The sequence below is a fragment of the Rutilus rutilus genome (assembly GCF_951802725.1).
Source record: "Rutilus rutilus genome assembly, chromosome: 10".
NCBI lineage: Eukaryota > Metazoa > Chordata > Actinopteri > Cypriniformes > Leuciscidae > Rutilus > Rutilus rutilus.
Genome location: NC_140215.1, coordinates 11,358,388 through 11,372,456, shown reverse-complemented (window position 1 = coordinate 11,372,456; position 14,069 = coordinate 11,358,388). Strand labels below are relative to the sequence as shown.

General features: G+C 38.4%; 1 protein-coding gene across 1 annotated transcript in view; it reads left to right on the top strand.

The window, feature by feature from the left end:
- lrp1bb (low density lipoprotein receptor-related protein 1Bb) overlaps window positions 1–14,069 on the top strand; it is a 308,255-nt gene that overhangs the window by 125,046 nt on the left and 169,140 nt on the right. Inside the window, exon 3 of the mRNA XM_084421996.1 lies at window positions 819–956. Coding sequence (XP_084278122.1) covers window positions 819–956 — 138 coding nt within the window. The remainder of the gene's footprint in view (window positions 1–818; window positions 957–14,069) is intronic.

Below are 14,069 nucleotides of genomic sequence, written 5' to 3'. Positions count from 1 at the left end.
TTTGAAAATGTTATTTATTTCTCTAATGGCAAAGCTAAACATTTCTTATTATTATCATGAGGTTTGTTAACGGCTGTGTTGCTTAATGTTTTTTTTGAATCCGATAATTATTTTTTATTTTTTTTTAAGCATTTATGTGAAATATTTTGTAACATTACAAATATCTTTACTGTCAAGTTTAGTCAACTTGAATGTGTGAAATAGAATAAAAGTAAGAATTAGTAAGAATTTCTATAAATATATATTTAAAATATTATTTATATAAAAAAAAAAAACATACTGACACCAAACTTTATTTAGTTCGTTTTTTTTGTTGTTGTTGTAGACATTTTTCCTTTGAAACAACTGCCTGTTTTATTAAACTGGTTCTGCAACCTCATTGCATTGCAGAACTTTACTTGTACAGTATGAGATGTATTGGCTTTATCCTGCTAATTAAATTAACATTCATTAGGATAGGTAAGAGGAAGGATGAATTGTAAATGAGAATCCTGTGCTCATTCTATTAGCCATTTCTCTTAAAGAACAACGGACAGGAAATGGTGCTGAAGGAAAGTTTTTGCCACAAAATTAAATCACTGGCAGTGCATTTTAAGCTAAATTCAATCAACTGGATTGTTCCCCATTTTCATTTGCATCCCTCAAAGCTTAGCAAATTGAAACAAGTGACATTTGTCTGAACTCCGTAGATTTGCATTGAACTGTCTCAGTAGTTATAAAAAAAATGACTGACAGTGCAGTGAAATTGTGCAGATGATATGCTTTTACAAAATTACTCCATACACGCATGTAAACCATCATTCTCTCCTGTTCTTTAGGTACGGTGGAGGTGATAGTCAGATGTCCCCTAAATCACATACAGTGTATCGGGACAAGAAAGTGCATTCACTTCAACAAGCTCTGTAATGGGGCGAAAGACTGTGAGGACGGTTTTGACGAAGGAGTCCACTGTAGAGGTGAGTACCCTAAAGTAGGCCATTATAATGTCTGTAGAAGATATTAGCTATGCAGGTACTGCACTGTGATCTGTCAAGATCAATAAACTCACAGTTTGGACACCATCCGCATTTATTTTTATTGCCTAATGCCGCATATTTTTACATGAATTGGCTCTAGTGGAAGGGGAACAGGTGAATGACGCAGCAGGTGTGATGTTGGACACACTCTACTCTTGTTCACAATCATCCAAGCCACAATAACAAGCAGGTGGAGCCACCTGGACTCTGTGATATGACAATGCCGACTCAGCAGTTGGCATTGGGTGGATGCCTGTTAGTTGAGGCGACGCACCTCAGGCTGGCCAAGAGTGTGACCTTTGGTGAACTGGAAGAGTGTGGCACCCAGCTGGGCAGTGCCAGGAGCATCTGATCCTGCCCTTTGATCCAGAGCCTGACTGAAAACAGGCCATTGACCCATTTAACCACACAAGATTATAATGTCAGTTGGATTGCTGGGGTTCCTGCAGAGAAGCAACATGTTATTTAGTCTAGAGAGACTAGTGGAAGAAAAGTAAATACTTTTGTATTGCTGGAGAAGTGTGACCGTACATGTTTTTAGGTTTCTTGAAAAAATAAATTGTAAAAGCAGCAAATATTTATTCAGTATTTCTAGATTTTGTAAATTATATTACAAATGTTAAACAGAAGCATTTTCACTATAGGGATCTATTTTGGATCTCACTGTAAATTGACTTTACTCTCACAGAAACAGTGGAAAGGTGTCTGTTTTTTATGGTCTACATTGGTATATAAAAAACAATATTTTATTTTATGTTTGTAGTAGTATTACCCTTCTTGATCATATTAGCGCTTCCCTCATCAGGTTTATCTGCCCCGAAGGAAGGGCTAACCTCAAAACACCTTTTCCCCGACAGAAGAACCAATCACCTTCCAGCACAAGGAAAGAGATTGGTCTAGTTCAGTGGGCAGAAAGATTAAGGTTCTGAGTGTATGTATTGCAGATAAAGAGAGAGGTGCTCGGAGCCTGAAGTGATGTATCACAGAAAGTTATCCTTGGGTGTTAGGAAGCATTAAGAGACATTATGTTCATTGTTCTCCTCCTCCATTTGTTTGTTTTTAGATACAGCTAATTAAGCAACGACTGCCTGGGGCAATAAATCCTTTTTTTTTTCGTTCTACTCTTGCTCAGTTTGCAGACTTCTGGGTTTCCATTTACGTTGGAAAAAGGGAACATTTGTTGACAACAAATGCTGTCATTCTTCTGTTTATTTTGTTACCTTTAAATTGATGTTTTTGCAGCTTGTACGAATGGAAAATGACATTAGCTTTTAAACCGCATACAGCTGTTAGTAATGATACGTTAGACAGATTTACAGGTAGACAGAAGTGGAAAGTCTAGACACAAGCAGACGTGTTTTTGTTGGTGATTTAACCGTCTGCTGAAGTAAGCAACATGGTATACTTCATCAAAGGGGCTAATTGAGTGAGTAAGCACTGGCCACTGAGGAGTTTGGGCCAGGACATTCGGCATGTGTTTCCACCCGTACACCTGCAGACGGGAGGAAATGAGGTCACCGCGGAGAAGTTGGAGCATGGCAGCTGGGTCTCCGCTGAAACTTTCCCTCCCACTCTAGTAATGAATATACATAATGAATCCCAGGAGGGCATTACATAAAAACTGTGCCCATATGGAAGACAAAGACAGCATTCTATTTCACCTTCACACACTTCGGCAATTCTTTATTTTAATGATTGTCCTTCAGTGAAGTGGAGATTTTCAGAGACGGCATGAAAACCTTTTTTTTTCCTCCACCACCTGGCTGCCTCTTTTTCAAAGTGTAAAATCTCGCTCCTCTCAGCCAGCACTGATATGTGACGGGTGAAGCTGAGAGGCACATTTGAATTTAGGAGCTTTTCGGTGGAATTTCCAGAAGTTCCTCACAAGCTGTGAAGAGTACAAGTGACAAGAAGAAGTCTCTGTGGCAACAGCATTTGGTCATAGTCACGTGTGATTGTGAATTTGTCTCACAAATGGGAGACAAAATGTTATCAAAATGCTTACTGTGCAGCTCTTATTAGTTGTAATTAGAAGAACCAGCTAATGATAGCCTGAAATCGATATGAAAACTTATTTATGGATTGTTGTTTATAGATTTATAAGGGCTAGTCAAGAGGTATAATTTTGAACTTGTTTATTAGTTGTTGTTTTTCCATCAGATTTTATCAATACATCACAGGATACCGATACTTGTGTCATTATTTTCATAATGACAATGAGGTTTTTTTTTTTTTTTTCGCTAATGAATGATTTCAAACAAGTAAGTTTAGCAAGCTAATATCAGAACAAATTTAATTTCCATTGCCTTTATGCTGAAATGCAGTAACAACTGAACACTCTAGGTAATTTCATTGATTGTGCTAGTTACGTGCTTGCATTATGTTCAGTCATTAAAAAGCAGCTCATGATTCCTTTTCTCAAAAGCAATTACATACCAATTAGAGTAATTACAGAAGTAGAAAATAAAAAGAAGAAGAAGAAAGCTTAGAGAAAGTATCTTGCAGTACAGAGGAAGTCTCTTCTAAGCCCTGAAATGTGATTACAGTAATAATTCTCCTTATGTGTTGTACATTAAAACCGCCTGCTTACTTTTTTTGTTGATGTTTTAGAAAGAAGTCTCTTATGCTCACCAAGACTGCATTTATTTAATAAAAAATACAGTAAAAACAGTAATATTTTGAGAAATTGGTATTTATTTATTTAAAAACTAAATTTATTCTAAAAAAACTAAATTTTCAGCATCATTACTCCAGGCTTCAGTGTCATATAATCCTTCAGTAATATTTAAAAAATATTTAAAACAGTTTTATGCTTAATATGTTTGTGGGAACCATGGATTTTTTTTGATGAATAGAAAATTCAGAAGAACAGCATTCACTTAAAATAGAAAACATTTCTAACATTATAACATTATAAACAACTGTCACTTTTCAATTAATTGAATGTATCGTGGCTGAATAAAATAATTTTTGGTTTTATCTTACTGACCCCAAACATTTGAATAGTAGTGTATGCATGGTACAAATTCTATTTATAGTTATACAAGTGTTGATGTTACCCAACAAAATTCTATTACTAAACAAAACCCTTGTGTAAAGTAAATGAATAAATGTGCACATCAGCCAGCTTTAACTAAATGAAACAGTCATTCCCATAGTTGTACAGATCTGGAGACGACATTGTTAATAGACAACTCTGCTTTTGTGAAGTAATGAAAAACCATGTCACAGATGTACCTTCCCTCCCTCACTTTGCCTCTCAACAGCATTCAATTATTTCACTTGATTAACTTTTAATTTTCGACAATTCATATAAACAAATAAACAGTATCCCCCAGGGTCAGGACAACAGCGGTAACAACGGTACAAATATAATCCATTTCCTGTTTTCTCTTCGGTTTAAAGAAAAGTGGAGTGCATTCACCTACACATAAGCTATTTGAATATTTATTGAATTTGTTTTGGAATATCATCCAGAACGCATTAAGCGTTCCCCTCACTAGCTGCTGGTCTTTTTCTGATTAAACTGATGATGTTCAGTGATGCTGTACTGTTCACTGTTGTTTGAAGATTGCCCATATTGTTAGTCTCAGTGGGTCACGCACCTTTCATTATCAGGGTACCATAAATGTGAAAGTCAAGTACCTCATTTGAATAGTATAATGGGAGTGTAGCACTTAATGTGCAGTTGACTATGTTTCCTCTGGGGATAGCCCTAAACCATAATACAGGGTTAAATTTGTGCAATAACAAGCAATCACCGTTGACTTTTTTGACCCGTCTGAGCTCATAATGGCACAGGCTAACTCTGGAGGATTAACCCTGAAACCAACGCTTCCTAATCCAGGATCCTTTGCTTCATGTTTAGTCTCATAGTCTGATTATTTTCACTAATAGGATTATCTGGAGGAGTAGGAACAGTCTTGTTTGCTGATAATCATGGAATAGCTGGCTCATTTAATATGCTTATGGTTTTGTGACTTTTGTGGTGTTTTATACTGAAGGTTGTGTGTTCTCATTGATATTCTATAATGACAACTGAAACCCAGTCCATAGCAAACATAAACATTTAACAAGTTAAACTCGACTGTGACTGACTGATTTGCTTCTAGCTTTACCCACATTCCTTTTTGACTTTTAAAAATGCATCAGTATTTGATGTGCTTCTGTTTATACTGGATCGTCTGAATCATCTGTCATATAATTACCTCCTGTAATGTCTTGAAAGAACCCATTACAATCTGGTAATATCAGATCCAATTACAGCGTTATTTTTTTCTTTGCAGGAAGGGAGGTTTAAAAATGTATTGAGATGCTAAATGATTTACACTGATGCTATTGTCTTGCATATTTATGGGAATTTCCAACACATGATTGAATTCAGAAAATAATTTATGCTTATGGCAGTTTGGGTTAAGATTTAAGTAACTATTCACAGCTTGGACATTCTTCAAATTCAATCAATCAATCAATCAATGAAATCAATCAATCAGCTATTTAAAATATTGTATTATATTTACTTACAGTATATAATGTATAAGCTATTATAAATTGTAATAATATTTTAAAATACTGTATTTTTGATCAAATTAATGCAGCCTTGGTGAACATAAGAATCTTTTAAAAGCATTGGACATAAATATAATGTTACTGTAAATTTACTTGTGCTTTTAAAAGAAGAACCTGTTTTATCTGGCCTATATAGCACATTTGTAGTAACGTCTAATGCAATTATGCCAGAGATTTGTGCACTTTCCATAAACAGCTCTTGATAAATACGGCATTTACTTCAACATCGGAGATAGATGAATTTGGATACATGCTGAATGAACTTTAATTTGTCAAGAGAGTACCATTTTTAACAAATCGAATTCCTCTCAGAGAGGCAGACCTATGGCATGCTTATTAAACACTATTGCTTCTCCAATGACCATGGCTTGTGCAAAGATCAGCATCTTAATTTGGTCCCAGATTAATTTGGGGGCCTTGAAAACCAGGCAAAGGACTAGATTAAGACAGGCCTTGGAGAAGCAAAGGCCACGGAGGTCTCCAGAGCTTGCCTGTAATTAATCCATATGGAGAAGTAAAATTACAGACTTCTGCTGCTCTTTCTTTTCACTCATGTGCTCATGTTTGTGTGGGTGGAGTAATAAGTAGTTTTCAGTCCATGGGCCCTATCTTGCACCCAGCGCAATTGACTTTGTACACCGACGCATGTATCATTCCTATTTTGCACCCGCGCACAGCGGACTTTTCTCTCCACAGACGCACGTCGGTAAACTAGCTCCCGGGGGCGGTTCAGCGCAAAGAGGAGGCGTGTTCCGACGCAAAAGTTCCCTGGTGCTATTTTGCAGGTTTCGAAAACAATTCCGCCACTGACCAGGAAAAACCTAGTCTAAAGTGGCACGTTGCGCATGTTATTCATATGCTATTTTAAGGGCGCATGCTTGGCCATAATCAATGTAGCGTGTGCACAACGCGCATACACTTTGCTTATCTCATCTACACACAGACGCAGCAGTTCTCATTTTTAGAAAACCATACATTATTACAAGGAAAAATATTAACACACGAGACACGAGGGAAATCCTTGTTGTGTCCATGAAGATGTGAAAAAATAGGCATAAATCTAGCTTACACATTTACCCAAATTATTATACGCCTGTTTAACCGAAGCTAATTTGGGTGGGTTTCTCCCATCCCCAATGTAACTTCTCTGTCTTTTACGTCCCTGACGAGAACGTCTGTATAATAGCAACAGCGCTCAAGACCCGCCCACAAAGTTACTTGCGTTTCGCGCTTGATACTTGCGTTTCAGATCGTTAAAATAGGGCCCATCATGTGTGTATCACTTTGAATAATTTTGTCTTTATGTTATTGATAAGAATAAAAAATTTATGCATTTTGTGCCCACACATAGTTCCTCTCTATCATTCATTCAGCACTGGTTTAATTCACTGTGGTCAATGTTCTGTTGAGCTTCCCATTGTAATGGATTATTTGGGGACGTGATCTAGTGGGCAGTGCATAAGCCCTGAAACAGTGTGTGGTGGCATTAATGTGGGTTCAACTCTATTTCCTCTCTCTATCCGAAACATTTGCCAGTCAGATAATCTTATTTAAGTCACACTAAAAAAAACTTTCAATCTTGTTGCATAAAATAGAAAATATCAAACCAAGTGTCCCTTTTTAGTGTGAATAGAAAGTTCAAAACAACAGGAAGGTTTTTTTATTTATTTTTATTAAATACTGTCACTTAAAATCTATTTAATGTGCCATTGCTGAATAATAGTAGGTCACACTTTAAGATTGGGGACTAACTATTAACTACGACTTTTGCCTGAATACACTCCTAATAACTGCGCATTAATAGTTAGTACGGTAGTTGTTAAGTTTAGGTATCGGGTAGGATTAAGAGATGTAGAATATGGTCATGCTGAATAAGCTATTAATATGTGATTTATAAGTACTAATAAACAGCCAACATCCTAGCAATATGCATTCTAATAAGCAATTATAGTTAATAGTGAGAATTGGACCCTAAACTAAAGTGTTCCTGAAAGATAGATTAGGAAACAAGTTAGAACAGAGGTGAAATGCAGAAAAGATTACACAAACATTGTGTGACTTAAATTTACCCGTAATTTACTCCAAAATGTGTTCATTTACACATCCTCGTGTCGTCCAAACCTGCATGACTTTTTTTTCTCCTGTGGAACACAAAAGATGTATGTAAAAAAAGCAAAAAACAAAACCACATCTCAGTGTTTTTTTGTCCATAAACAGTAATATTACAGTGATGTCCATTGTTGTTTTGGACCACTTTGACTTTCACTGTATGTACAAAAACAGTTAAAACTTTCTTAAATACCTTCTTGTGAAATGAAGTCATACAGGTTTGGAATGGCATGAGGTTGCATTAATGATGACTGAATTTTCCCTTCAAGACACTTTTTTGGTTTACTTTTTATTTTTATAATTTATTGTGTTTTATTCTATTTCATAAAGTCACAGAAAGTTGTTACCTAGGGAAACAAGTGTGCCAAGACTCCCACTGATCTCTTGCTATGTTTTTTTTTTTTTTTTTTTTTTTTTTTTTGAGGCTTCTAAAGTGAGAATCTGTCCTTGACATTTTTCTGTTGGAAATTTAAAAGAAGGGTCCCTTAAAAAGGAGACAATTCCCGCATGGCTAGGCCAGGGAGTCAACGGCTTACTGGTGGCCCGTCATGTGGCAGCATACCTTGACCTCGAGGACAGTTTTATGATGCACAAGGGGAGGCTGGCTCAGCACAGGAGAGACTGGATGCTGGATTTATGGCAGCGATGACGGGGCACAATAAGCGTCAAGTGCGCCTTGTCACTCGCTGCCAGCAGCATTCCGTTATCACGCCCCTCCTGTGGTGAGCCTTCATGTGGGCCAGGGCGACAGTGATTGGAGGGGAAGCGGACCACCTGTCACAAGAAACATAAGTGCTTTGCCATGGAAAAAATAACATAAAAGATTTTTCACTTCTGGTGTCAAATTCACGAAACATTCTTATTAGTTACTATTTTCTTCTTATTTTCTAACTTAAGTATAAAGTTAAGAATATTTTGTATTTCCGAAAATATTTCGTAAGAATGATCCTATTTATGTTTCTTAAGATTGTTCTGTAGACAAAACTTAAAAAGAAAAAGAAAAATGAACCTCTTAAAGTTAGGATAACCTCCAACTTATCCCCAAAGGTAAGATGTTTATTGAATTTATTGGTTTGTTTAAAGTATTAAGCATTGCAATATAACACTAACACATATAATACATATTACTTCAGTACTCAAGGAGTGGCACCGTTGATCAATAAACAATGATCGATCATAATTATGCATGACATAACTTTTTTGCTGAATTCAGAATTCAGTAACAGCTGTACAAAATTGACTCTAAAAATTTGACCAATTTCTTTTATTTAATAATTTAGCATTTATAATTTTCGGCAGCATTATCACATATATGAGCATCCGTAAACAAGACGGATTCACTCTTACAGCTTAAGCACACCGTCACTTCATCTTGAGACAGGCTTTTTTGAAAATTACAATATAAAATACATGGCGCATTAAAAAACGTGACGCAGAGTGTGCAGCCAGTAGTGATTAATAGTGTGCGTGCTTACGATGATTACATTAATCTGCAGGCAATGCAAAAAGATGGCCCTTGAGATATTTTTCATTGATTTGATAGGCAGGTCTTCATCAAATGTGCCATAATCAGATAACACCAAAGCCTTTATTTTTGTTGTTAAAAAAATAAGATGCTCTTAAGAAAATAGTTGTGAAGTTCTTAATTTTTTTTAAGAACTCCACTTAGGAACATGCTTACAGATTTCTTAGAAATTATCTTGAGTTTTTTATTGATTTATTTGTTTCGTTTCCTCCTTTTGTGTGTGTGTGTGTGTGTGTGTGTGTGTGTGTGTGTGTGTGTGTGTGTGTGTGTGTGTGTGTGTGTGTGTGTGTGTGTGTGTGAAAACAGCCCCTGTTGTTTACTTCTGCTTTTAAAGGAATACCCCCCCCCCAAAAAAAATGTTGCCTTGACAATCACGTTATCGATGTGTTTTACATGTCACATGATCTTGTTTTAACAAACTTAAAAGAAGTGTAACTTTTTGCCTAGCAAGCCATGAGATTTTTCAGCATCAGCGGATCTGGTCTGGTCTGGCTACGTGTCGGGTCATGAGAGCACACCGATGTTTGAAAGCAGATATAAGGATTAGTCTTGGATATCTGTCGGCCTACCGTCTCATTGCCTTGTCTGGCCTTTTGTCTCCACAAAGCATGATGCATCCAATACATTTACATTTAGTCATTTAGCTAACGCTTTTGTCCAAAGCGACTTACAATTTAGGACTAAATTAAGCAAGTCATTGTGAAGAGGCAAAAACAGCGCAAGAAGTGCTCAAAATACATATGTTCAGGCATTGTTCAGAGTAGCATTACCCCGATAAGGGAGGATTAAAGGAAAATGAAATAATAGGGGTGTGCCGGTTTCAGAATTGGTGATGACGATTATGACGTGAGTCAAATGTGACGGTTCGTAACATAACCGTCGGGGGGTGGGGGGAACGTTGCGATGTTCGTCTGTTATACGACAACTTAGTTTGAATAAACGAGCAGACACTGATTAGCTACTTGATCGCCTAAATAAAAAAAATTTAATTAATATTTGTGTAGTGTTCAATGTTGTTATTGATAGAGATACGCAGATGGGGTATTATTTCATCCGCAACCGCATCACAAAACTCATCATCCGCACCAACGTTTTTTTACCAAATTTCAAAGCCGCACACACCCGCCATCCGCTGATTGTTTTGTGGTCTACGGACGATGCAATGCTCTGCTGATGCGAGCCACAAGAAAGCCCTTGTCTGTTCTAGAAAGGATGCAGCAAAGATATGTAATGCTAATGTATGAGGCATAGGCCTACGCTGAGTTGCATTCATTTACGATGAGATGCGCTCTAGTTCACCGGCGCCTCCATGTCACGGTTATTATATTGTGTGCTATATTAGCTTTTTATTTATTAAATACATGCAATTGGTTGATGAAACATTTATTAAAATTAAGATACAATTTGTACAAAACGAAATTCGCTTTAAAGAAAGGTTTTCTACAAAGCAAAACTTAATGAAGTGGTAAAAATCATGTCTGACGATTTACAAAACAAAACTTCATTAAGTGGTAAAAACCATGTCTCCCGATATATTGTGCATCTTATGATCCTATATTTTATTACAATTGTTTTTGAGCTAAAATGTAATACACATCATATACAGCTATATATCAGTATGTTTCTTTTATCAAACATGTTTGGGGCCAGTCAAGGGGTAATTAAACTGCACGATCAGTTATCGGTAATGATGCGTTGTTTATTATTGCAAATGTTTATTGCTAATGTTTATTATTGCAAATGTTTTTCATTTGTTTAATAAATCTCATAATGATGGCACATCACTATATCATAGTCATAGCTTTTATTTCTATCTCAAATGATTGGCGGTCGGTCAGGGGGTACTTGGCAAAGAATCAAATACAGTTGGAAACGACGTAGACCATTAATAACACAGACTGTTAACAATTGTTTTTAATTAGTATTTAAACATTCTCTATGCTAAAACATGTTTGTAAAAAATATTTTAATAACACGGTTTTGGCGGTTATAGAGTTCTAATGATGGTGTTCAACTATAACCGTCTGTCTCACAGTCTTTTTTTATTTTTTTATTTTTTTTATGAGGTTAACTGCTCACGGAAGAGATGAGTTTTTAGTTGTCTTTTGAATGTTATCAGGGATTCTACATTCCGGATAAGGGTGGGGAGAGCATTCCACCAGCATGGAACCGTGAATGAGAATGTTCTGGAAAGTGATTTTGTGGCTCTCTGTGATGGAACCACGAGCCGTCGCTCATTGACCGATCGTAGGCTTCTGGTAGGGATGTAGACTCGTAGGAGCGAGTGAAAGTAGGAGGCAGCTGACCCTGTTGTAGATCTGTAAGCAAGCGACAATGCCTTGATCTTGATGCGAGCAGTGAGTGGTAGCCAGTGCAGAGAGATGAACAGAGGAGTGACATGGGCCCTTTTTGGCTCGTTGAAGACAAGACGAGCTGCAGCATTCTGAATCATTTGTAGAGGTTTAGTTGCACATGATGGAAGTCCAGCCAGAAGAGCATTGCAGTAATCAAGCCTAGATATGACCAGGGCCTAGACAAGAAGTTGTGTTGCATGCTCAGTTAGGAAAGGCCTGATCTTCCTGATGTTGTGCAGTGCAAACCTGCATGATCGAGCTGCCTTTGAAATGTGGTCTGTGAAGGTCATCTGGTCATCAAATAATACTCCAAGATTTCTGACCGACCTTGATGGGGTGATTGATGATGAATCTAGCTGGATAGTGAAGTCGTGCTTTAGAGACGGATTGGCAGGGAGGCAGAGAAGCTCAGTCTTTGCCAGATTGAGCTGCAGGTGATGTTCCTTCACCCATGCCGAGATGTCAGCCAGACAGCTTGAGATCTGTGCAGCTACTGTGGGATCATCTGGTTGAAATGAGAGGAAGAGCTGTTAGTCATCAGCATAGCAATGGTAAGAGAAACCATGTGCCTGTATGATGTGTCCCAGTGATGTGGTGTAGATGGAGAAGAAGAGGGGTCCAAGAACTGAACCCTGAGGAACCCCTGTGGTCAGTTGATGTGCTTTGGATACCTCGCCTCTCCATGCGACCCTGAAGGACCTACCTGTGAGATAGGACTCAAACCAGTGAGAGGAGTACCTGTGATGCCCAGTGATGAGAGGGTGGACATAATGATCTGTTGATTCACAGTGTCGAAGGCAGCAGACAGATCCAGGAGAATGAGAACTGAAGATTTGGAAATGGCTTTTGCGATCTGTAGGGCTTCTGTGACCGAAAGTAATGCAGTCTCGGTTGAATGCCCTTTCTTGAAGCCAGATGTGTTGACATCCAGCTGGTTGTTCAGAGACAAGAAGGATGTTACTTGGTTGAAAGCAACTCGTTCAAGTGTTTTCGCAATGGATGGTAGGAGAGAGACAGGTTGGTAATTATCTACAAGTGATGTGTTTAATGTTGGTTTTTTTAAGCAGTGGAGTTACCCGAGCTTGCTTGAATGCAGTAGGGAAAATGGCAGTATGGAGTGATGAGTTGATGATGTGTGTGAGTGCTGGAAGAAGTGTGGGAGAGATGGCTTGTAGAAGTGAGGGGATGGGGTCTAGAGGGCAGGTGGTAGGATGACTGGAGAGGATAAGTTTAGATACTTCTTCCTCGGTTAGTGGAGAGAAGGAGGAGATAATGTTATTGGCTGTGGAGGTTGGTCTGGGCTCCTGTGTGTGTGGAGCTGAGAACTGATTGCTGATAATTGTTGTTTTGTTGGTGAAGAAGGTAGCAAAATCATCGGCAGTTAAAGAGGAGGTGGATGGTGGAGGTAGACAGAGGAGAAAGTTGAATGTCTTGAAGAGTGATCGTGTGTTAGAGGAGCTGTTGATCTTGTTGTGGAAATATGAAGATTTTGCGGTATGAACATCAACAGAAAAGGAAGAGAGGAGAGATTGATACATACTTAGGTCAGATGTGTCTTTTGATTTGCGCCATTTCCTCTCCGCTGCCCTGAGTTCAGTCTGGTGCTCATGAAGAACCTCAGATAACCAGGGGTTAGAGGGAGTAGCCCGTGCAGGCCTGGAGGAGAGAGGGCAGATATTGTCTAGAGAAGAAGTTAAAATGGAGCATAAGGTATCCGTTGCAGTATTCACATCCAGAGATGAGAATTGTGAGGGTGAGGGTGAGGGAAGAGAAGATGACACAGCAGAGGAAAGATGGGAGGGAGAAAGTGAGCGCAGGCTTCGTCTGATAGTAAATGGTAGGGGGGTTGGTGGTGCACGGGTAGAAAGTTGTAGATTGAAAGTAATGAGGAAATGATCTGAAACATGGAGAGGTTTCACCAAAATGTTGTCTGTGGTGCAGTTGCGTGTATAAACCAGGTCCAGTTGGTTGCCTGATTTGTTAGTACCTGTGGTGATGAGCCGTTTGAGATCGAAAGAGGCTAGGAGAGAGATGAAGTCTGTTGAATACGGTTTCTCTAGATGAATGTTGAAATCACCAAAGACTACAAGTGGGGTGCCGTCCTCAGTGAAAGAGGACAGCAGCACATCAAGCTCCTCTACAAAGCTTCCCAGTTGACCTGGGGGGCGATATATGACTACGATATGGATCTTACTGGGAGTTGTAAATGTAATAGCATGATATTCAAACGTTGTTATTGCATAGAGAAGAGAGCGTTGAGTATTTCCAATTGTTAGAAATGAGAAGACCTGTACCACCACCCCTCCCAGACTGGCGAGGGGAGTGAGAGAAGAAGTTGTTAGAGAGAGCAGCAGGGGTTGCCGAGTCTTCTGGACGAATCCAGGTCTCAGTCAAGCAAGATATTAAGAGTAGATTGAGATGCAAAGGCTGGAATAAAGTCCACTTTATTGACTGCTGACTGACAATTCCATAGACCCACAGAAAGAGAGAGAGGTG